At 40.7% G+C, this 24,056-nt stretch overlaps 1 protein-coding gene across 1 annotated transcript; it reads left to right on the top strand.

Moving 5' to 3' along the window:
* Positions 1 to 1,872: 1,872 nt before the first annotated feature.
* LOC133026121 (anoctamin-4-like) lies at positions 1,873 to 23,476 on the top strand. Its single transcript, XM_061093016.1, has 23 exons — positions 1,873 to 1,979; positions 3,120 to 3,268; positions 3,423 to 3,572; positions 4,449 to 4,549; positions 5,630 to 5,674; positions 5,758 to 5,889; positions 6,110 to 6,216; positions 6,851 to 6,906; positions 7,465 to 7,586; positions 7,951 to 8,085; positions 8,646 to 8,742; positions 9,147 to 9,207; positions 15,789 to 15,871; positions 16,564 to 16,704; positions 17,206 to 17,370; positions 17,567 to 17,603; positions 18,154 to 18,265; positions 19,264 to 19,321; positions 20,837 to 20,934; positions 21,102 to 21,244; positions 21,878 to 22,030; positions 22,123 to 22,270; positions 22,352 to 23,476. Exons 1-23 carry the CDS (start codon positions 1,919 to 1,921, stop codon positions 22,569 to 22,571), a joined length of 2,574 nt encoding a protein of 857 aa, XP_060948999.1. The 5' UTR covers positions 1,873 to 1,918; the 3' UTR covers positions 22,572 to 23,476.
* Positions 23,477 to 24,056: the final 580 nt, after the last annotated feature.

Below are 24,056 nucleotides of genomic sequence, written 5' to 3'. Positions count from 1 at the left end.
AAGAAAATTCATCACATTTCTATTAGCTACATCCATCGGCTCCAGATTTCTAAAGCATCAGCGGCTGATTAAGAGCAAAGACGCTTCCCCATTTCTATCTCTGTCCCCGCTACCACTGCTCAGCAGAAAAATGTAGCTGAGTCACCTTTGCTGTCTCCAACGGAAATTCAGCATACAGACCTCAGAGACATCCACCCCCCCCCCCTCCACTGAAGTCTTCCTGCTCTCCAGAGACTGAAAGTAATAGATACAACTATTTAGACGCAATTGATTTAAAGTGTTTTGCTAATCTTTGAATCATTTCTTTCCCCCAAAAGGACGACATCTGGTTGACAAATAGACCCAATTAGTTTGTGTGTTCCCAGGGAATGTGCATGTCTTTTTCAAGGTGTTAAAGGGAGGGTTATGCAAGAGACCTCTTCTCTCTATCCCCTATATTCCTGCTTCTATGTTTTTTTCACTTCCCATCTTTGATGATATTGCTTTTACACTATGGCAACAGCAAAAATAAAAAGTTTATAGTTTTGTTAGTGGTTATTTAACCAGGTTCTCGAAACTTGTAACGGTTTTTATTGCTAAATTGGACTTTGACGGTGACTAGAAAAGAATCAGACTGTTCATCAGTTCATCTGTTGCATAAGGCTTTAGTTCAGTCTTGACCTCAACAGAATCCATTCAGCTAGGATCCCTCCTGTGTACTAACTACACTGACTACAACTGGCTGCCCAAGCTCTAGCTACCCTATCCTTAGCCTAAGTTAGATGGATAGTTGACAGAAAACTGTTATCTGACGTTACAGCTCTTAAATATATAAGGAATTTAAGTTTCTCCCAACTCATATTATCTGCTTTTTGGCACTGTACTTTCAGGCTTGGTCTCATTGTTGCACATCACCTGCACAGAACTAAACAGCACACACTGGTGAACATAGTGGAACATTTAGCAGCTAATAGCAAGATATTCCCCTCAGGAGTTTATTGAAAGCAAAACGGGGCTAAAAAAAGAGTGAATATTGAGCTTGAATAACTCACGAGCATAACTGAAAATTAATGTAATGTTCCCCCTTGTCTGCAAGATGTTTGTGTTCTACATAGCAACACTTAAATGTGATTACAGTGTTTCATACATCTTGTCATGCTGCATCCAGGTGGTAAAAGAAAATCGCTGACTCCTGGTTTAAAGAGTGTAATTAGACATAAGGAATAACAAAACCATTAAGTCTGATGACCAGTGTTAAATTATTGTACAGTATTTTTGATTTTTGTGAACATAAGCCTCTCACACTTGGTCTCTCTCTATGTTTGTGGGTAAATTGTACTTATGTGGGCCGTAAACGTAGAACCCATAGTCATGGGGCACGTACAGCTCCTACATGAAGGCTGGGGAAACCCAGTAATTATTCATGCCAATAACCTTTAAAGCTGACAGTGAGTTTGTGTTGAGGGGTCTAACTGCACAATTTTTTACTGCTCAGTCATAGTGCACCCATAAATATCCCTGCTGATAGATTAGCTGATCAATACCAATCACTCAGTCAATACTTGGCCAGTTGCTAATGCATCCGGCTTTCAGAACTCACTGTTGGCTCTTCTTCGCTGTCACCCACATCGAGTCCTTTTAAGTAATTCTAAGCAATTCCCTTGTTCTTGTTGTGTCTCTACTTTGAGAGCAACTAATAAAAAACAAAAGGGAAAACGAGAGGGACTAGTAGGTCATTTGATTCAAGCAGATATTCAGATACTAAGTGAAATCTTATTCTCTGTGCCCGAAACCTGCAGGTGTGAGTTTATTTCTACATGGGTCTGAGCCCCAGCTGCAGAGCCTCCACCGACGCATTGTCCCGCAGCAGCCCTCGTCCTCTGGCTACCTCGCAGCGGACAGACCTCTCGTCTTCCCCTCCTGTGGGAACTCAGACATCATGGAGGAATCCTCGGCTGAAACTCCGGACTCCAGCGTGCAAGACAATGTGCCTCCCCTCGGTGAGAGCCAGCACTTAGAGAAGTTAGAGAAGTCATTGTGGTGGTTATTCTGGATGTGGAGGCTGTTATGATTATAGTATTTGAAATATGTCATCATGTCCTAGACACTTTATCCTGCTACCATAACTAACACTTCCTGACCCTAATCTTAACCCAACCTTTACTCTGGTCTAAACCTAACCTTAAACCTAACCTAAATGAAATGACTTACTTTAGTTTTTTTTTTTTTTTTTTGTCCCCAATAATAAGTAAAAAAACATGTCCGCATAATGTGACCCAGTAAATAGATTTAGGTCCCCACCACATGAGCAATACCTAGATCACACGCTCTTTCTTCAGTTGACTCAAAGGAAAATGTGGTATTCCATAGTCACCTTTAAATAATCATCTTCAAGAGTAAAAGACTAAGTAATCCAAACAGATGCATCCATTATATAATAGTAAATGTAAAATGATACTGGTGATTTTTGAGTTCACCTTCCCTAATTTCAAATCCCCAATCTAATTTACTGTTTAAGAATTGTTTAAGAGTAGTTACTACCAGGAAACTCGCGCTTGTTCAATAGTATCCTTCCCTGAGAAACTGAATTCAGCCAGAGTAATTTCCAACCATATTCTGTGATGTGCTCAGCTTATGAAAATTACACACCCACTCAAGATCCATCAGTATGTAAAAATCATAAGCTGCGTACTGTTCGGAGTGTCCAGCAAGGATGTCTTCACATTGCCTTGTGTTTTGTGACGTATTCCCTGTTCATCACCTGAGAAACTAGTTACCTTCCAATGTACAAACTCAACAGTTAAGAGACCAAAGTGTGTGACAATGAAAGGATTTAGAGACTAAACTACCACTTCTGGCTTCAAAGAGCCTCCTTTAAATTTTGGTTAAAGCTTCACAAATATTTTCAAATATTTTGCTCTTAACGACAATCCCACAGAGAAATAGCAATCGACATTTTTTGTCTTTCAGCTTATTGTTTTGGTTTTATGGGCAGCAACTTCTGATATTTTCTCACAAATGGAGACTCATGGTTGCCCCTTGGTGTTGTAAAGTGGCTCATTCAATAGCCTGGTAACCATATTGCAAGTGAGCAGTGTTATCATATGGTGTTAAACCATTTTATACTTTCCTCCCCGCAGCTGTGAGGGATGTTAAGGTGCTGCTCCAGAGGGAAAGGTCACAGGGCACCAGCAGCCCGTCCAGAGACGACGACTCCACACTGCTGAACCCGGCCACACCCAGCAGCATCCTCGACGACAACACAAAGTCTAATTCAAGTACCACAGAGGTTAGTCGGGAAACTTAATCTCTGGGCTTCCCAAAGCCTGCCTTACAAAGATAGCCAGCAAAATACACACCCATCCATCTGTCCATCATAATATCTTTCTTCCCTCAGTATCACTCTTTCATGGTTTGTCTCTCTTTTGTCTGTCTATCCTTAGGGGAGGAGTAAGTCCAGCGGCCTTTGCTTCAGTGATGGAAAAAGTCGCATAGACTACATCCTGGTGTACAGGAAGTCCAGCTCGCTGGCAGAGAAGAGGGAGGTATTTGAGCGGAATATCCGTGCTGAGGGCTTGCAGATGGAAAAAGAGGTAAAGAACAAATACAAAATGGCCTCTTAAACTGCTCAGAAATTAAGAAAGTTGTCATGTTAAAGTTGAAACGCAAACAAATGCACAGTGGTTGAGAGAGCTGAACACACTGCAAATTAAGAAAACACATGCACTGCAAAAAAAGTCAGAACACATGCAAATACAGAAACGTGCTGCAAATTGCGAAAATGACAACAGAAATATTTCAAGGGGACCCAAAGAAATGATGAACCAGGCTGTAGTTCAATGCCTTGCTCAGTCCTATATTTCATGTCATCTAATTGGTCAAGTTGTCACATACAGCTGAGGGATGCTGTGGCGTTCGTCGGTGAGTCACCACTGATAACGGCAAAACAAATTTGCTGATGGGAAATTCTCCCCTACTGCTTCTTATTAAGTAAAAGTGCCACTCGAGTGACAGAGTGGAACATGTGGATGTCGTGTGTGTGTGTGTGTGTGTGTTGACTGCAGCTCTATCTGCCAATGCTCTAACATCAAGGTCATTGTGATCCAGGATATGCAGAGGAGGGTAATGGTGCCCGTCTCCTTCAGCCGGCCACTTGTGTGCGCTTCTTGTGTTGAGTAATTGTATTATTTTTAGGTCTCTTTTTCTTTCATCTCCTGATTCATGAGCCTTTACTCTGACTCCTACTTAGTCAGTCAGTAACAGACAGGTGAAGAAAACAGCAGACCTCTGGAAACATATTTCTGTTGAACAAGTGTTGTACGCCGCTGCCTTCACAGTTATTGTAAACTACGTCTTAACTTCACAGCCAGTGAAAAAGCATTGAAGCAAAAGCTGACCTGGAGTTTCGTGTTTCCTGTTTAAGTCCTCTTTGTTTCTGATGTTAAACTTTGTGTGTTTGGCTTCCTCAGGCTTCCCTGACCAACAGTGACGTAATCTTTCTGAAGGTTCACGCACCATGGGATGTCCTCTGTCGCTACGCAGAGCTCATGAACATACGCATGCCTTTTAGGTGAGATACTCCTAAAACTGTCTTCTGGTTGAAACATGAACTTCAATGTACCCTGTGGAATTTAAAGGTTAACAAAAAAATGTCATGTTGGTGTCTAATTCTTAATATTCCGAAACAATTGAAATCCGGCATGCATCGTTTACATCCATGTTTGCTTGCCTACAGTTATCCTCTGCACTGCCTTTGTTTGTGCTTTGCTGCGGAGCCCAATGCTTTGGGTCCAAAAGTAAAAATCCCATTTATTTTCTGAACAAAGATGCTGATTGTCGCCATAGTATTGTAGCCATCCAAGGTAGACTCACCACAAGATATTTGATTGAGATTGTGAAGCATGTATATGAAGAAAAATATGTTTTATTCATGAAGTCAGGAGACGTACTATATAAATGGTAAATGGATTTGTATTTATATAGCGCTTTTCTAGTCTGATGAAGACCACTCAAAGCGCTTTACAGTACAGTTTCACATTCACCCATTCACTCACACATTCATACAGTGCATCTACTTGCAGCACTTTGTTATTCTATGGGGGGCTATTGAGGGTTCAGCATCTTGCCCAAGGACACTTCGGCATGCAGATGGTTCAGACTGGGGATCGAACCGCCGACCTTGAGGTTGGAGGACGACCACTCTACCCCTCAGCCACAGCCGCCCATATATATATATATATACTACCCAGAATCCTAATGTGAAATAGTGAAGTCTCTGATTGGCAGAGATCACTGTTGCCATGGAAATGTTTACTACAACCAGAACAGAGCAACAACGAGTTCCCTTTTTAACATCTTGCAGTTATACAATGTCACTCTCTATACTCACATTTGAATCACTCGTACAAAACAGGAACCCAAAACATTGCTCCAATTGTCAAAAAAGCTTTTACGTTAGTATTAACAGTAGTGTTATCATTATAAGCAACAGAAGTAGTTGTTGTAGGAGTGGAACTTGTACTTGGAGCCACAGCAACATCAGGAATATTAATGGTCAGAGCAGTAGTTGCACCATTCATTATCATTGTCCTCATTACTGATTTGTCATCCTGTGGTTAAGTGAATTATCCTCAACCTTCCATTTTTCCAGGAGGAAAATCTTTTACCTGCAACGACGGCAGAAGTTCATGAGCAGGTGAGTGCTCCGTGATAGAGGCCACATTAAGGCTAGCTGATAAAGTCAGGCTCTGGCAGCTTTAACACAAACTTTACTCGCAGGATGGAGAAGCGAATGAACAAATTCCGTGGCTGGCTTCCCCAAAAGCCCATGAAGTTTGACAACAACACTCTGCCTGACCTGGAGGAGAACGAGAGCTTTACCGCCCCCTTCAGTCGATCGAGGATACATCAGTGAGTTTCACAGAAGTGCCCTTTCGAAGCTCCGTCCCATAGAAGATGATTTTAACTTAATCATACATTGCTGCCTGGTACATTTTACATTTCCTCTTTTGTACTTTTGCCATTGGAATTCTGTCTGTTTCCTCTATGATTTTAATTGGCACACCCACACACACCCCCACAGAGCATTCTCAGCTAACAGATTTGTAATAATCGCCTTGTTTCACTGCAGTTTCATCATCCACAACAAAGACACCTTTTTCAACAATGCCACCAGAAGTCGCATCGTCCACCACATCCTCCAGCGGGTCAAATATGAGGAGGGAAAAAATAAGATGGGTGAGTTTTTCTATGGACAGAAATAATTGAGAAAAGCAAAAAGGATTGCTTGAGGGGGAGATATCAATGTTTGCATAGAATGGAGAGCAGGAGCTGTCGCAGTAAAAACCTGTTTAAATGATCTCGTATACATTTTTCCTTTATTATAATTTCAGGCCTGTCTTTGTGTCACTACACCTCTAGATTAGCTTTTTCCCCTAAAGTTCATCCTGCTCCACCTAAAGAATTTGGTTATCAACAACACCACCTTGCTCGCCGTGAATTCTGTGGCGAGCAAGATCTCCTGCTGTGTTCTCACAATGGCTCCTTCGGACATTATACACAGTTGTTATGGGGGGCTGGGCAGAGATACTCGAAACCCTTTATGTTCTCGCACACAGCCCCTATGGATAATGTCAGGAGATTATCTGGAGTTCAGTGCATGTATGAAAGCAGCTACGGCCACAGGACATTCAATGGATCAGACAAGCGCTGCATGTTACGGACGTTTCCTGCTGCTGTAAAAGAATGGACCTGTTCATTTAATGCACTTAACATGAGTTAATTGACACAGATGGTTTGGAAGGAACTTATAAGCTCCACTGCATCAGGCATCCGTTTCTCCTCTTTCATGCCGCTCTCTTTTTCATTCCAGGGCTTAATCGTCTTTTGAGCAACAGCTCGTATGAAGCAGCTTTCCCTCTTCATGAGGTAATTTGGCTGATTTCCATAATAACTATTCATTCATTCAGTTCTGTCGCTGCTGGCTCTGACACGGATGTGGTTGCTGATGTGTGAAAAGGCTCACCCTCCATTTGCTGATCATTCACTACACCAAGGGTGTGTGTAAAGATGGGCGAAACATCACCACTTTCCCCCACTGTACAAACATGAAGCCAAAATGTAGTGCTGCCATCTTGTGATCATGGAGTGGAGCCACGGCATTGAGGTCCAGCTGATACCTGCACCCGACCAATTCTGATTCAGTCTCAATCGTGACAGTTCCCCCTGTTTTTATAGCATCAGATATTTGAGTATCAATCAGTGTGATAAGAAACAGCTAAAATTACATGTTTTATTTTGTGAAAATGTTTTGGGCCATGTCCCATCCTTTAACATGGAGAAGGCAGGGTTTGTGATCTATACTGCAACCAGCAACCGGGGTGCAGATGTCATCCATCTTTATATACAGTCCGTGCATTACACTAGGACTGTACATAGATTATGTTTGTCTATTTTTTATAAATGTGTGTGCTTGTACGTTAACAGGGGAGCTACCACAGCAAAAACTCCATCAGAACGCACGGAGCAGAGAACCATCGACACCTGCTGTACGAGTGCTGGGCCTGGTGGGGGGTTTGGTACAAGTACCAACCCCTGGACCTCATCAGGTAACTAATATTCAAGTTGTTATACATTTTATCACTCTATATATTTTGTTTACACTGTACAAATCCTTGTTTCTGGTGTGATTTCACATATCTCTCTCATATCACTGCTGTAACACAGTACATTTACATGGGACAAATAAAAAATAGTGGAACTAATAAAATACTATCTTATGTGTCAGACAGTAGGAGAACAAATACTCATTACCTTATAGTAGCATTTTCTTATAGTAAAAATCCAAATCCAGTGACCGTGCTGTCACTGAATATTAGACAAATCTCAGGACTGTTTTAGAGCATGCAGTAAAATGTTAAATTAATGTTTTTAAAATGAAAATGTCAAGAGCTTGTTTGTCTGCCGTCTCAGGAGGTATTTTGGGGAGAAGATCGGCCTGTACTTCGCCTGGCTCGGCTGGTACACCGGGATGCTGTTTCCTGCCGCTCTGGTCGGCCTGGTGGTGTTTCTGTATGGCCTCTTCACTCTGGACCACTGCCAGGTCAGGTAAACACACCCCCTCTCTGTTCTCTGATAAAAGTACTTGACTGGACTGGAAGTACTTTGTAGAATAAATCAGGGTTTGATCTGCTTCATATTGTTGTTTGTACTTTGACATGCAGCTCAGTAGTAAGCACAGATCTGAGTCAGGTTATTTTACGATAAAGTCAGGCGATTGTTCTCAACACAAAACTAATTTGGTGTTACAGGAAAGTCAAGGGAGTGTGAAATTGTCCCTTGTAGCTAACTAACTCCGGATTCTCAGGTTGATTTAAACGGGTGAATGTGAATGTGCTCCATCATCAGTTATAAGACCGTGTCTGAAATTCTGCAGTGCTGCACAATAAGAATGTGGTGACTATTTCTTTACTTTTTTTAGAACATCATCATCATTTTATCAACTTAAAAGCCTGAATGGACACACACACAAACACACACACTCACACAAAGTAGTCTTTCTTCACACTGACTATATGGACTTTCCGTTGGTTGTCGCAGGTCACAGTAACACCAGGCTTACCGAAATCTGATTTCTGATGAGCTTAATGCCGTTTGTTCTTCTCCAGTAAAGAAATCTGCCAGGCCACTGACATCATCATGTGTCCCATCTGTGACCAGTACTGCCCCTACCTGAAACTGTCTGACAGCTGTATCTACGCCAAGGTACTGTCGCAGCAGCGGCGGGACACAATGTTCCCGACAGCTGTGCTTGTTATTGTTCTCGTAGGAAAATGTGCTACGTGCCAACTAAATCTGTCAATGTGACTTTTACTCAAAATGATGAAGCACAATGACGATCTATAAATATCCACTACAAACTAGGACTGGGTGATATGGCAATCAATTATATCAAGATAAATATGTTATCAGTAATTGATAAATGTCACATTATTTTTTACTCTTGAGTGAAGGTTGTTGTTCATAGAAAAAAACAAAAGAGTAATATCTCCTCACTGTGCTCCCCCCCCCCCCCGGCTAGAAAAAACTATAGGAAACACTGGATATATATTGAACCTTTGTTATATTGTTAAAGAATCATGTTAAGAACTTCCTTTCTTCATTCTCAGGTCACCCATCTTTTCGACAACGGGGCAACTGTTTTCTTTGCTGTATTCATGGCTGTCTGGGGTAAGTTTTACATCTCATGCTCCAATATGTTCACCAGCTGTTTGGTGAGAGGACAGGTCAAATACATTTATCTGAGCTTTGAATCTGATAACAGCTGTTTTCTGCTGCTGAGAAAGACACTGAGCAGAGTGGTGAGAGTGAACCAAATGTGTGGAGCCATAAAACCAAAACAAAGAGCTGAAAGTGGCAAAAATGCCGTGTTGAGCTGAGGGGAACTGCAGAGGTTGGGTGGCGATTCACACATCACACACACACACTCATTTGACCCATTGTAAATACTAGAGCAGCGCCTGGTCTGAACCTGCCTGTTTGGAACGGGCACTTTCCTCAGCTTCTTTACTGCTTATGAAACTGTGTCTGCGCCCTAAAGCGTCCACTGCTGCACAAAGACATGTTCACCTGTTTGTTCAAAGTTGAGTAGAGCTCGACTCCGCACGCACAAGCCCAAACTGGAGAATCAGTTGTTGTTGTCATAAATGCCCATTGTCTTGAACGCGCTGTTGACGACGTTGATGACTCCCAGCCGCCACTGCTACATAACACTGGTCATCTCTTTATATAAAGTGTCTTAATATTGAAAGTATTGCATGTTCAAATGGCACCAAATTCAACACTGCACTTCTTTGGGCCCTTAACAATACAAATGCTTAATGTGAAGCCGACAAGATGAACAGTTCTCCGGATATTTATTGCACATACAAACAGACAGATGTCTGGAATCACTGCATAGATTAAAAGATAAATTCAGCTGTATCATTATAAAATTGCAGTATCCTGGACAACTTTAACACATCAGAGGCTTCTCAAAAAACAACTATTATTACTACTTTTTAAAACTGGCTGTACATTGTTTGCAAAGACTGCATTAACTCCAACATGTTTGTCATTGAGCTCTAACCGCAAATGTCCACATTTTTCATTTACTCAAGGTAATTGCCAGGGGGGCAGGGAGCCTGTCACTGCTGAGCAATGTCCCAGGGAATGAAAGGTGCAAACAGAGAGCTTCCAGAGGTTTCATGTTGTTCATAGGTGTCATCCCTTGAAGACACCACAGGCATTGACACAGCAGCATGGTCATAGTCAAATATATGATAGCTGGCTTCTTTGTAACTGTCTGGATAGACGGTGGAGGGGACTGGAGGAAAAGAAAAGAGCAAATAAATGATCCATATGTCACAGTGGTGTAGAAAATAATTTACAGCTACAAGATGTTTGAACATTCTCTTTTTTATATTTTTGTATGGCACAATTCAATTTAACAGGAGGGTGAGGGGTAGACGAGACCCTAGCTTTAATGCCACACATTAAATAGATCTCATATAATTTTGTCATATATGTAATCTGGCTACTATTGAAACAAAAGTTGCTTAAGAATGAAAACAGGAGACATAAAATACATGATTTGTATTTGCATTGCAATTAAAAGAAACACGTGCAGACAATGTCTTTTATAACAATTTAATTGCTCGTGAACCTTTTCTTTCTCATGGCCCAGTCAGTTTATACTGATTCCATATGACGTGAGTCAAAAAATGAACAAAGATTGAATCTGTAAATAATATCTCAAAAACAACTCAACAACTCCCATATCCAAAAAACACAGCAAACTGAATGCTCACCAACGAGTTTGTCGGCAGAGTCTGAGTGTTTTAGGGCCTCTGCTACTTTGTTGTCAAATCTCCTGAATCTCAGCAAGAAGCCCAGAAGTAAACACAGCTGAACGGCAAAGGTCAACACGCCCAGGATGATGAGGTTGTTATTAACTGTTGAGGGGTAAGAGGAGAGAAGGAATTACTAGATGGTTTCGTAGCTAAGTGTGTGACACAAACACTGTCAGGACATTTGAATTGAAACTAATAAAAAGTGTAGTTCTGGTCAGTGCCAGTGTCATTGGACTCTGTCAAACCTATATGAGGAGATTAAATTTGTGGCAGCTGAACACTTAATATCATGGACAGTAAAGCGATCACTACTGTATACCTACTAATGAAAGCAGTGCATGCCCTGTTGCATTAGTGTGTGTTAATAATTCAGACCCTCAGACATTGTCCTGGTGCCAGTGGAAACTCCATCTGTTTCACACTTATCAATGTTTTATAGTGATTTGCAGATAAAGTGGAATTAGGTTTCAGTCAAGAGGAGGTAAAAAAAAAGGTAAAGGAAGTGCATTGTGTATTATTATGACATTTTGTAGGTAGTACTTTTAAACATTTTTCACATTTTAAATATAGTAAGCAAAGAAACAAATAGATAGAAGAAGCGAACAAATATGGGTTGGTTGAACCATAAATCGTTTGCTCTAATTTAAATCAGAATATCACACATTGTATCTAAAATAAACACAGCCTCCTTAACACAATATTTACCACTTTCTCACAAGTCAAAAGTCATAAGTACTTTCTTCTAGAGTATGTAAATGTTTAAAAATATTAACAAAATGTCCTTTAATGGGGCTGTTTTTCTCTGGAGCCAGTGTTATACTCCAAGATACCTAATGTGGGGGATTAACCAGTTGAATGTATACATTGGAGTGAATTCTTATATATCATATCATTATATAATATCATATCATAACCTGGGTTTTTTAACTACCATTAGCTACCATTAGCCTCTACTCTTAGTAGGAGAGGATGTTTTAAATGTTTAAAATCTATCTAAAGATGAATCTTTTCTAGAGACATTTCCACCCAACAGCTGAGAGCTATTTTCAGTTTTTAAACTACTACTTAATCTGCTAACTACTAACTTTATAATCTGCTCCATTTAAAAAGTAACACTCTCCTTATATGAGTTTATAGAGGATTTGCCATGATGGTGGTCTAGTTTGTAGACTAGTTCTATCCTTTCCTTTCTTGGGGATAATGTGATTCCCAGTATTGAATTTATGAAACATTGACATTAATAGAGTACCAGATGATGACAGCTCTGATGTTGACTCCCAGCGGACGACCTCTGGCTGGGTGAGGCTCAGAGTCAGGTTCTGGCTCTGCAGGAATCCCATGATTCAAATGCCTCTCTCAGGGGAGTCCTTGTGTAATCAGATAGAGATAGAGCAAAGATTAAAATGATAAGCTTCAACAACAAAATGAGCTGATAATTTTATTGATAGCCTTTTGGAGGTATTTGCAAATGTTATACATAAGAGTGTCGCCTAAAAAAAGACCATGTAAAATGGCATGAAGGGTGGTGTGATACTTTAAAAGAAACCTACCACCTGCTCAGGTATACACATGCAGAGCCACAAGGATTCAAGGTAAACCAGAAATCACTAAAAGTGCTTTAGTGAAATGCAGTTCACCGCAGAACCAACATCACAGAGTGAGCAAACAAGTTACAAAAACCACAACAGGAATGACACCTTGCGATAGACATTTACCTAACTGTAAGTAAACAAGCTGGTGATATGTCATCTCATTAACTGACAGTTAATGAGACAAACAAATTTGTCACTCACTATAAATTATAAACTATATATTTTTTAAAAGAATGTATCTAGCTTCTCAGGATGATGGTTTAAAATTTGATAAAACAAAAAAAAATTGCGCAGGTGCAATAAAAGATCAGCAGAGCAAAACTGTAGAAATTAGCGTACAGATAAAAAAAACATGACAAACTGGAATTAAACTTCAGTTTAAGTACACATGATGATTATGAAATAGTGTAAGTGCAACGCAGAGGACTGGAGTCGTTTTCACAGCTGCACACACATGCAGAGGCAACTCTGATGTCTGTGAATACCTTCTTATTCCAGTTTTACATCTTTATCAAGTTAAAACAAAACAAAACTTGCCCGTGTACTGACCTTGCAGTCACCACTTCTGTATTGGAAGTTGCTGCCGCTGCCGCTGTCCTAATGAATATGTTTCAGGTTCAACTGCAGCGAAGAAACAGCTCAAATCCCTTCATTAGGGTCCCTCAGAAGTGTGCACCCCTGCTGGCTCCACATGAGATACACTGCCGTCATTGGACACGTTCAAAAACACAACATTTTTCCTCTACTGCACGTTCAACTGCGATGGAGAAAATCTACTGAAAGCTAGTGCATGAAATACGGAGGTTCAGAGCAAAGTCCCTGCAGAAGCAATGGCAGGTAAACATGTGCAATAAGTTAGCTATCCACAGGACTTTGTTCAGCACTGAATGCTCCCGGGACTGTCTGTGTTTATGTGGTAATGAGAGTGAATTTCGTTATGCTCAGTGAACATCAGAACATTAATTGCCTCAGTTTCAACACAGTCTGGCATTAAAACCAGTTGGTGTCACAAGTTAGTACTGGTCAGTCAGAACTGAGACAGTAACATGCGATGAGGACAGATGTCTTCACCCTTTCACAAGGTGGATGTTGAATCCTCACCTTTAAATTACTTATAGGGAAAAACAGGGTGTAAAACGATTGAGGTACAGTAGTGATACTTAGTGTTTTTGCTTTTGAGGGTTGCCCAATGCAGCATCAAATCTTTAAGTAATGACCTTTTATACAATTATTTTACTAATTAGTTTTGAGAGTATATGCAGGTTTTGTAAATGCAGTTAAATGCGATTGACTCCTTTTCCATTGCCAGCAGAGCAGTTTGCGTTGTGGAAAAGAGGCTATGGTAAAATATATATTCCAAAAGACATTTTAATGTGTTTTGACTTTATTGATAAGACAAAGTAAATGTGAAATGGGGAGAGAGAGAGAAAGTAACCTGCGACCCCTGCAGTTGGGCTAAAACCTCCTTATATGAGCAACCCACTATCTTACCTGGTAGAGCATCATAAAAGTAACATAGTCAAATATTAACCAGCCCACCAATAATATGACCAACTGGGAATTGTCCCAATTTAACCAGAGCTGGCCCTGACCTCACTGTGACTGGGGGAAATCCTGCCCTCCTCCATGACCCATGTGCCATGTAAACAACTGATATTTCCACACCATCCTTCCCAGCATTTTATTGCACCCCTAAAAATCCCCCCTGCTTTAAAACTAAAATCTGTCAAAATTAGACCTGATCACCAACCAATGAAGTACAAAGAATATCAACATTATTATAAATAAGAGATTCTAAAAAATATATAATGCTGTAAATAACAAAATATAGTTCTGAGCTTATTTCTCTGCTGCCTGGTGATTCCTCCTGGATGAGATTCTGGATCTCATCCAGAAAAAATTTATTAAAAAAAGTTAATTTGGGTATGTAGCATGTCTACCGTCCCAAAAACTGGGGGGGGGGGGGGGGGGGGCTGCTGTTTTAAATGATCCTTGTGGTATTTTGACCAAAATATGTTTCAGGCATTTCATTAAGACACCAAGGAATCATATCAACTGTGGTAAAATGGGCATAATATGTCTCCTTTAAATAAAAAATGCTATGTATACTACGGCTCGGCTAAATACTTGATTTACTGAAAGATATGAATCCATGTTAGCCAAAATATCTATTCAGTCAAAATTCTGTATTTCAGTCAATGTTGTTTCATAACTTTCAGTTGTGATTAAACCTTAACTGAGGGATAATCACTGTCTTGTCTATGAGGTTCATCACTCCCATATATTATCTGAACTGGTCCCCACAGGGGTGGCTGTTGGAAAGTGTGAGTTTCAGTTCATGAAGAATTTGGATTTCTTATCTTAGCTGCAGTTTGTAAACATGATTGCCCATTGGCATTAATCAAACTTAGTAAATAGTGATATTTCACTCTCACCTTTGTCACAAAGTCACAGAACAGCCCTGGAGGTGGTTGGAATCAGGACGCACACCGAGAGAAAAACGAACCAAGTTAGCGAGAAATCAGCTTAATGCTACTGACATCAAACTTGGAGAGTAAAGAAGACAAAGTTTCCCTGACAGCTTCTCCTGATATTCACCCTTAATATGTTTCCTTTCTTGTGACGAGAGGGACAAGAAGTTCTGCTTCTCTCATCGAAACACTCTTTGATGCGTGCTTCTGGTTTTTTTCCCAGCGTAGGTTTTCATGTAAAAAAAAAATGTTAGCTGAGTAAAACGTGTGCACTCTTTCTAAGCCAACATGAAGATTTGCATTAGGCCTATTTGCCTTTTGAACAGCCCTTGTTCTACAACTCATAGGTTCAACAGCCCTCAGGCTCACAATATCACCCCCCCTCTCCCCTGTCACGTCTTCATGTCTACTGACCTCACACAGCACCCTCTGGAATCCAACAGACGGAAATGCGTCAAAGCGAATGAGAACTTTAATCCCTGTTTGACTTTCATTTGCTTTGGTTTTAAGTTCTGCAACTTTACTGTTTTGGCTCACTCTCATGTCAAACAGCAGGTCATCGTTTTCAAAAAACCAGCTCGGATAAAACCTCCGAGCAAATGATTAGTCAGAGTGAATGAAGTGAGTAAACATTGGACTTCCGTTACATTACATTCATAGCCACGAGCACAACCCCATGAAAAGCAAAAAGGTGATTATATATCCATAATACATGTCCAGTTGTTCTGGTGCCTTACACATCAGTTTCTATAGCTTTCAAGAAGATACACATCAGGGAGTTTAACGCTGAATTTCGGAGGATAGAATATTTCGGAGTACTCAGATGGTCCTAATGCTGTTTTATTGATGTGTTTCAGCAACAGTCTTTCTAGAGTTCTGGAAAAGACGCAGAGCCGTCCTTGCTTATGACTGGGATCTGATCGACTGGGAGGAAGAGGAGGTGATGTAGTTAATCTCTACCCAGATGTTTTGTTTTTGCAGTGTAATGCAGATAACTCGTGGCTCTTTTGAGTCTTTGAGGCTTTTCCTTGATTAAAAACCCAAACAACAACAGTATTTCTGCCTCAAGAGCAGTTTTGGCCTTGAGGAATATTTGTTCTCTGTCATTTTTAGTGAGTCTGCAGGCATATATCTGTTTAAAAGGTGGGATTGTGTCTGATTACACAGAAAATTTTGAGTTTTAAAACTTGTAAAATTAAGTCTTTCACAACCTTAGGTCTGAATGGGGACTTGGTGGCCAGGGTCATAATGTCACTGGTGACAACCACGCTGTGACCGCTGGGCCCAGGCCCTACCCACTCACCTTTCCACCAAACCCTGTCTCTCTAACATTAGTTCAACAGGTAGCCTATGTTAGAACAACGGCAGATATCCCACAAGTACCTGCTGCAAAGTAACACAGAAACAACTAGAATTGCACTCAGTAGAGTGTATACTTCTCTCATGGACCAACATTCCACTTTAAACTAAAACAAGCCTCATAGCTACACATTGGTGGTATGTACCGGTTTAAGCTTGTAACCGTACAGCTGCTGAAAAAAAACCTACCTCCCTATGAAACAACATTTATTCCACTAGATTTTTATTTGGAGTACAATTAACTCCCTGTTGTCCTTGTCCTTTGTCTTTCAGGATGAAATACGTCCTCAGTTTGAGGCCAAATACTCTAAGAAGGAGAGGACGAACCCCATTTCTGGAAAGCCTGAGCCTTACCAAGCCTTCACCGACAAATACAGTCGACTTGTTGTCTCAGCATCCGGAATCTTCTTCATGGTGAGTGTCAGTGGTGAATAAATGTAAATTATATGTGTAACTCTCATCTTTGTAATAATTGTATATTCTGTATAAAGAAACTAAGCGGGGTGAGCCCCAGGGTTCCATACTGGGATTACCGTTGTTCTCTTTGTGATATTTTATCAAACTCTAGGTTCCAGGTTTCTGCAGTTGATACAGTTATCTATTGCTCATTCCCTTCCATAGTATAGTAGAAATCTCATGAACCACTGCTGATTCCAAGTCACCATCCTCATGTCTGCAGACTTTTGCATTGGCTGGTTTTTGTAAATATAAATCTCTCCTTGAGCTGGTTCCTTTTTATGTGTGAATTAACATATGTGTGAATTAACACATGTAAAAAAACTAAAGGGGACCTGGAATTGACAGAGCTGATTTCTATTCTATTTCTATTCTATTTGTATGATGTACATGCAGTGTGTCATAGGTATTTGTGTTTTGTTGTTGTAATACCTTTTGCATAACACTCTGATGTGACAGATACTGGTGGTGATTGCCGCTGTGTTTGGCATCGTAATTTACCGTGTGATCACCGTCAGCACCTTTGCTGCCTTCGGCTGGGCTCTCATCAGGAACAACTCTCAGGTGGCGACCACGGGCACGGCAGTCTGCATCAACTTCTGTATCATCATGCTCCTCAACGTGGTGAGTCTCTGCCGTCCACAGACACGTTACCGTTCTCTCTGCTGAGAGAAAAGGTAAAAAAAAAAGATTAAATTGTGAGCTGAGAAGATAGAAACACATCACAGCCGAGACCCAAAGTCACAAAAGTACAAAACACGCGGATGTTAAGCAGCAATGAATTTATAACAATTGTCCTGTCCTGTATTTTTTCCCCTAGCTCTACGAAAAAGTTGCTCTTCTTCTCACCAACTTAGGTAAGTTAACTACACCAGCAGATTGAGTATCGTTGAAGCTGAATGTAAGTTTTATGCAGATTTAACTTACATCACATTGGCTAATTATTTGATGCCAGACTTTATTATCCATACAGTTGCAGCTGTCTCATTAGAATATGTGGTAATTTGTCTCCTAGGTAAATTCATTGAGAGGATATAAGGTATCTGTGAATGTGTGAATTAGAGCCCGACCGATTTATCAGTTGGCAAATATGAGCCATTTTTCTAATTCAAGTTTGATAAATTTGGTTGTATTTGTGTTTTCTTTTTATTTGTTATTTAATAAAATGTATGGTTAAACTGTAATATTTCAAGCCTGGAGGACATTTCTTTGTCACAAAGGTTTTATAACAACCTCTTAGGAATCTTTAAGTCTTCACTCCATAATATCAGTATGGGCATCGGCCCCCAAAATCAATTGGAGTCTAGCGTTAATTTTGTGAAAAGATTTGGAAATATCTCCATATTTACATCTCATTTTATCTGTTCATGTCACTGTTGCTTGTTTCTCTCTGTTAAACCTCCACAGAGCAGCCAAGGACAGAGTCTGAGTGGGACAACAGCTTTACACTCAAGATGTTCCTTTTTCAGTTTGTCAACCTCAACAGTTCAACTTTCTACATCGCCTTCTTTTTGGGGAGGTGAGAAAGGCCCATAGGTGGTACTGTACATGTGGAATGATTATGAAATCAAGGCAAATGTTTAAAAAACAAAACTATCTTGCAATGTGAAATTCACCCCTTGATCTGGATCTATAACAATAATGCATGAAGATGATGTTTTTTGCATAATGTTGGATACAACAGACAAACAGACGGGTGACAACATAACCCCCTTGTCTGATGTAACAACAGTAAAGAGGAGGGAAAATAGGTTGTTTGAGAGGTTAATTCTAACGTCATCTCAGTTTGAGACATTAACCGTAATGACCCTGACCTAGGCCATGAAAATCCCTTCATAACACAGGTTGGAGATTAAGCAAATGTTTTTTTCATCTTATCCCAGCAGCCAATGGGGAGGCTTTACTGCAGGGTTGAAATAATGTAAATAATGAAAACATTATTTTGCTTTGCTGGGGATCCTTTCACTGTTGAGATGCAAACATAAAGCTGTTTGCTTCAAAAACAAACTCACTAACAAAACCCAAACTACTTAGGAACAAACATGTAGTTGTGGACATGGTCTGAAAAGAGGCGTATCCTATATTATTAGATAAACAAACGTAGACTTTTGAATATTTACTCATTTTAAAGAATTCCCCCAAGGAAGATAGAGTAAATATTAGATATGTTAGGCCCTTAGGGCTCAGCTCACACTCATGAAAACTCAACCCAATGTTTTAATAACTCAATTTGAAGGTTTTTTATATGTAGAATAGAGGTTTTATGGAATCCATGCGCAAGGCATTTGTAGCTTTAAGCATCAAATCCATTCTGATACATTTATCGCTTAAGGCAGAGTAATGTCAATGCTTTGTTGTTTTCTTTTCTTCTATTGTTAGTCACACTGTAGCTTATGGGGCATTTGGTTTCCCACTTTAACATAAAAATAAAATTCAGATTGATTGTTCTTCTGCCTCCTGACATGGGAGAAACTGACTTTACTCTAACAATTTTACATTTGTTCCCTTGGTTGTCAGGTTCACAGGGCGGCCTGGTGCATATCTACGCCTCATCAATCGCTGGAAACTGGAAGAAGTGAGTAGGGCATCCCCGTGGGACAATAACAGCAAAGCATTATGGATCCAAGTATTTCTGGTTTAGACGTTTAGCTATTACACTCTGCCCCGCCATCAGGCATTCAACCGCCCTCAGCAGGAAGTGTTGCTCGCTTATGGGAACATGTGGGGAAAGAACAAACACCGAAGTGGTCCAAGGGGACAGAGGAGCCTGAGGTGGTGCTTTTACTTGCTGAGCTAATGCGCTCCCACTTGTTCCCCTGGCTGCAGAAATGGAAATGGAAAATCTCTGTAAATGTGACATGTGCACCACAACTGTAGGACCAGTCAGCCATTTGTAGCCGTGCAGAGTCATGATTGTGCTTGGAGGGTTTAGTGCCTTGAATGAGAATTTGCAAATCTGCTAAAAGCTCCAGGGAAATGTCTAAGAGGTTCTCTCGCTTACAAAAAAACACCCGGAATGTAAATTTGTGTAACATTAGAGGCCTGTGCTGCATCGTCAATGTAAATGAGCTTGCTTAAAAAAGTGCCTGTGCATTGAAGAGGCTTTTCAGATGCAAAAAGCACATTGTAAAACATTTTGAGCTAATTAAATGCAAGAGACACAATAAAATGCTTTGGAATTTAGAAAGATGTAAATGTGAGTTCTGCAGAGAAAGCGTCTTCCACAGTCTTACCACATACTAACTCTAACGAGCCTTTGGATAAAGAAAAGCGGCTCACAGCCAGAAAACCCTAGAGCATCAAGAGCCAATATTAATTTACATAACCACTGTGTTCATTGTGTAATATATAGGCTACTCATCACTGAAGTGTATGGTAATATACAAGAAAATCAACAAACAAGAACTTATATTTGATGACAGCTTTCTAAAACTTGTAAATTACTGCCATAAAAAGTTCACAAAAACAAATGTTTTTTCTCTCTGTAGCTGGAGGCCAGCTTTGACTGCTCTGCGTTCCACTTTTCCATTTCCTCCTTCAACAGTGTACACAGCACACTTAACTGTCAGCATTTTACTTTACACACTAACCCATTTTTTCCAGTTTGCTCTCTCTTTTTTATACAACACTCAAGAGATAGAGAGAGAGAGAGAGAGAGAGAGAGAGAGAGAGGGAGTTTTGTCCTGCACATAAGGTAGAAATGTGTAAATATTACGACAATCATCAATACATTGCAATACCCCTATTTCCATTCTAGTAGTCTGTCCAAAAAGTCCCCAGATTTGCCGCTAGGCGCGTTTTTGAAAAATGTCACTAAAGGGTTCAGATAATAGAAAGTCCATCCATCCAGCCGCTTATCCTTTGTGGGTCACGTGGCGAAGATGGAGCCAAGCTGACATTTGGCGAGAGGCATGGTTCACCCTGGACAGGTTGCCAGTGTGTCACAAAACCAACAAACAGACACACAACCAACCATATGAAAAAAGGATTGAAAAGACTCCATTTGTGGTTACATTTTTAAAGTGCCATTGCTTGGTGTTTAACAGTTTAAGTTGATCCTACATCCTTCTCTCTATCCTCGTCTCTGCAGTGTCACCCCAGCGGTTGCCTCATTGACCTGTGTATGCAGATGGGGATCATCATGGTGCTTAAACAGACCTGGAATAACTTTATGGAGCTTGGCTACCCGTGAGTGCCAAGGTTTTGCCTTTTAATCCTCATTGCAACTAAATGACTCTTCAGCCAGATGTGGCATCACTGCACCATGTTCTTGCGGAATGATAACGAATAATACAGTAAGATCATTGGTTTCTGCCATTTTGTGTTGCATGCTTCCACTGCTGCTGTTTGTCTAGGCTGATCCAGAACTGGTGGACGCGGCGGCGGCTGAGGAGAGAGCACGGGCCGAACGCCAAGGCCAGCTTCCCCCAGTGGGAGAGGGATTACAACCTGCAGCCAATGAATGCCTACGGACTCTTCGATGAATACCTAGAGATGAGTAAGTAGCATCTCGAGCGCAGAACTCGTTTTTTAGTGCTAAAACAAAACGTCCCCATGTTCGAACCACAACCTTTAATAATGGGTTTATATCTATAAGATTATCCCAAATGTACTCAGCAGTTTAATCTTCCGCAACCCAATTTTGGAACATTTTCATTTGGTGGCCTAGCAGCTTCAGCCTGTGTTACGTAATTGTGACGGTCATCTGCTGTGGATTGTATCATGGCAATTCTTCACCTTCTCTCCACTGTCTACTACAATTTCAATAAATATTAATATTATATTTCATCTTATTCAATACTTTTAAGTAAACAAGGGAAGTAATTTATGGTAACATGCAAAGTATACAAAGGCTGGCTATTTAATACAGTAATAGTGCAAAGCAAACATCCACACTCACATCCACACCCACACCTACAGTCAATTTATAGTCTCCAATTACCCTAACCTCAGTCTGCTTGTCTTTGGACTGTGGGAGGAATTTTCCCATCAGTATGAGCTTCAGGTCGTTGCTGTATTGTATCTCACCGTATCTGCCGGATGTGTGATGATGCAACTGTTGTCTAACATGTTACCCATGATGCACACGTCTGTGGATTTAAAGGCTCTCGATGCGTGTGTTGTGTTTCAGTTCTGCAGTTCGGCTTCACCACCATCTTTGTGGCAGCCTTCCCTCTGGCGCCGCTCTTGGCCCTGATCAACAACGTCATTGAGATCCGTTTAGACGCCTACAAGTTTGTCACACAGTGGCGCCGACCTCTGCCATCACAAGCCAAAGACATTGGTAAATAAATGTATTAAATTAAATACGGTGCATTTATCTCTATCCTGTAAATAGGAATTTTGTGTGAAAGTGAATATGTGTGTTTGTGGCAGGGATCTGGTACGGCATTCTGGAAGGCATCGGCATCCTGTCTGTCATCACCAATGCCTTCGTCATCGCCGTTACCTCGGACTTCATCCCGCGCCTTGTTTACGCCTACAAGTATGGACCTTGTGCTGGTCAGGGTCGAGCAGGGGAGGGGTGAGTGAGAATCAAACTAGTTATTTCTTTTATCTTGATACAGGAAGCGCTGCATAAACTCATTTTTTGTGTGATCCTCAGATGTATGAGGGGTTACGTCAACGCCAGTCTCTCGGTGTTCCAGGTGTCTGACTTTGAGAGGAGATCGCAGTATCGGACAAATGGCTCTGATATCTTTGGAGAGGCTGTGAAGTACTGCAGGTATAAGGTTACTGCTAGGGGTCGGTGGTCGAGCCTCCGGTACACTTTCCAAAAAACAGATACATCTGTTCGAAATGGAAACGTGTTTATTTTTAACTAGATTTGGCAGCAGGCGTTTGTGTAACTCCAAGACAAATTACATGACCTATTTTGTGTATGTTCATTCATCACTTCATTAATGATCCTTATTAATCAACACTATGTCAATTTTACTGAGCAACAGCGCCCTCTGCAGCCAAATGTGGTGATTCATTCTATTGGGCTCCATGTCCAAGTGGTTTTCATATGGAAAAAAACAAAACCAGCGCTCTGACTGTGCCGTCCAACTCACTGAACTGAAACACCACTTAACAGGGGATATTACCCATGATCCTCAGCTTCCTGAACCAAAAGAGCTGCTGCTGTAACAAATACACCAAACTGTGTTATTTATATTTTAAATGTTTACTGGCTGAATATTGGAAATTTACACTGGTTTTCAATGACTTCTACGTCTTTTGTACTGATCTTCAGTTCAACATAACTCCTGAACTTTCTGGACCTGACTCTGGCCATTTAAGCTGCTTCTTTCACTGGAGATTGTACCTGCTCACCAAAGTTACATAGAGCAAGAACAGACATTCAGGGTGAGGAGTGGGAATGACAGTGGCACAATTCTCTATTTCAAGTCAGTGAACCGTCAAACACATTTTGAAGCTGCTGTTTCATGGTAAAAATGTTGCGTAGTGTTTGTTTAACCAAATAAGAATCACAAAATAAAAAGTTCAAAGGGGAAAATACTGTAGATATAACCATGTAGCCAGGTAGAAGCTTAAAACATGTTATGCATACAAACGTTATTTTGAGGCTAAATATGACATTTTATTATAATTTCTTGCTTGTATCTATACAGATGTTGTCAGTGGCCTGAGCTGAACCTCTGTGAATTTTACTTTTGTTTAATTTGTTGACTTTTGTGTCATCAGTTCTACTTATGCCCTGAACTTTGACCTACACGTTGCGATCCACCAGGTATCGTGACTACAGGGACCCTCCAGATTCTGCCGAGCCCTACTCGTACACTCTGCAGTTCTGGCACGTCCTGGCAGCTCGACTGGCGTTCATTATCGTTTTTGAGGTCAGTCTGTGATTAATGACTCCAGACAGCAGGCTGAGCTCAGAACTGGATTCTGTTATAATGTTTTTATCGATGATAGATTTAACCAGATTAACTCAACTCGTGGACTTTTTTTTGAAAAGGCCTTAAAATAGGACTAACTGCAGGATTCAGTTTAGCCTTTGCGTAAACAGGTTAACCGTACAATTCATGTCTGTCTGTTTGAGGAGACACTTAATTTAGATCGATAGTGGATATCAATCAGCACTACTAGCCAGACAAATGGAGAGTACAGCTCAATCATAGATACAAGTTAGATGAAGTGAAAAAAAATCCCTGGAACATCCTCTTAGTCAGGTCTGCTCTGAAAGTTGATGGGTTCTTCGTTCGCCCATACAACAAGTGTGCAGAAAATCAGTTATGCAGTTTTTGCTTGATCCTGCTAACACACAGCAAAGACAAGCAGCAATAAAAATACAACCCTGTTGG

The sequence above is a fragment of the Limanda limanda genome, chromosome 1 (genome assembly GCF_963576545.1).
Source record: "Limanda limanda chromosome 1, fLimLim1.1, whole genome shotgun sequence".
Classification (NCBI taxonomy): domain Eukaryota; kingdom Metazoa; phylum Chordata; class Actinopteri; order Pleuronectiformes; family Pleuronectidae; genus Limanda; species Limanda limanda.
This window is presented reverse-complemented; position numbering and strand designations above follow the sequence as displayed.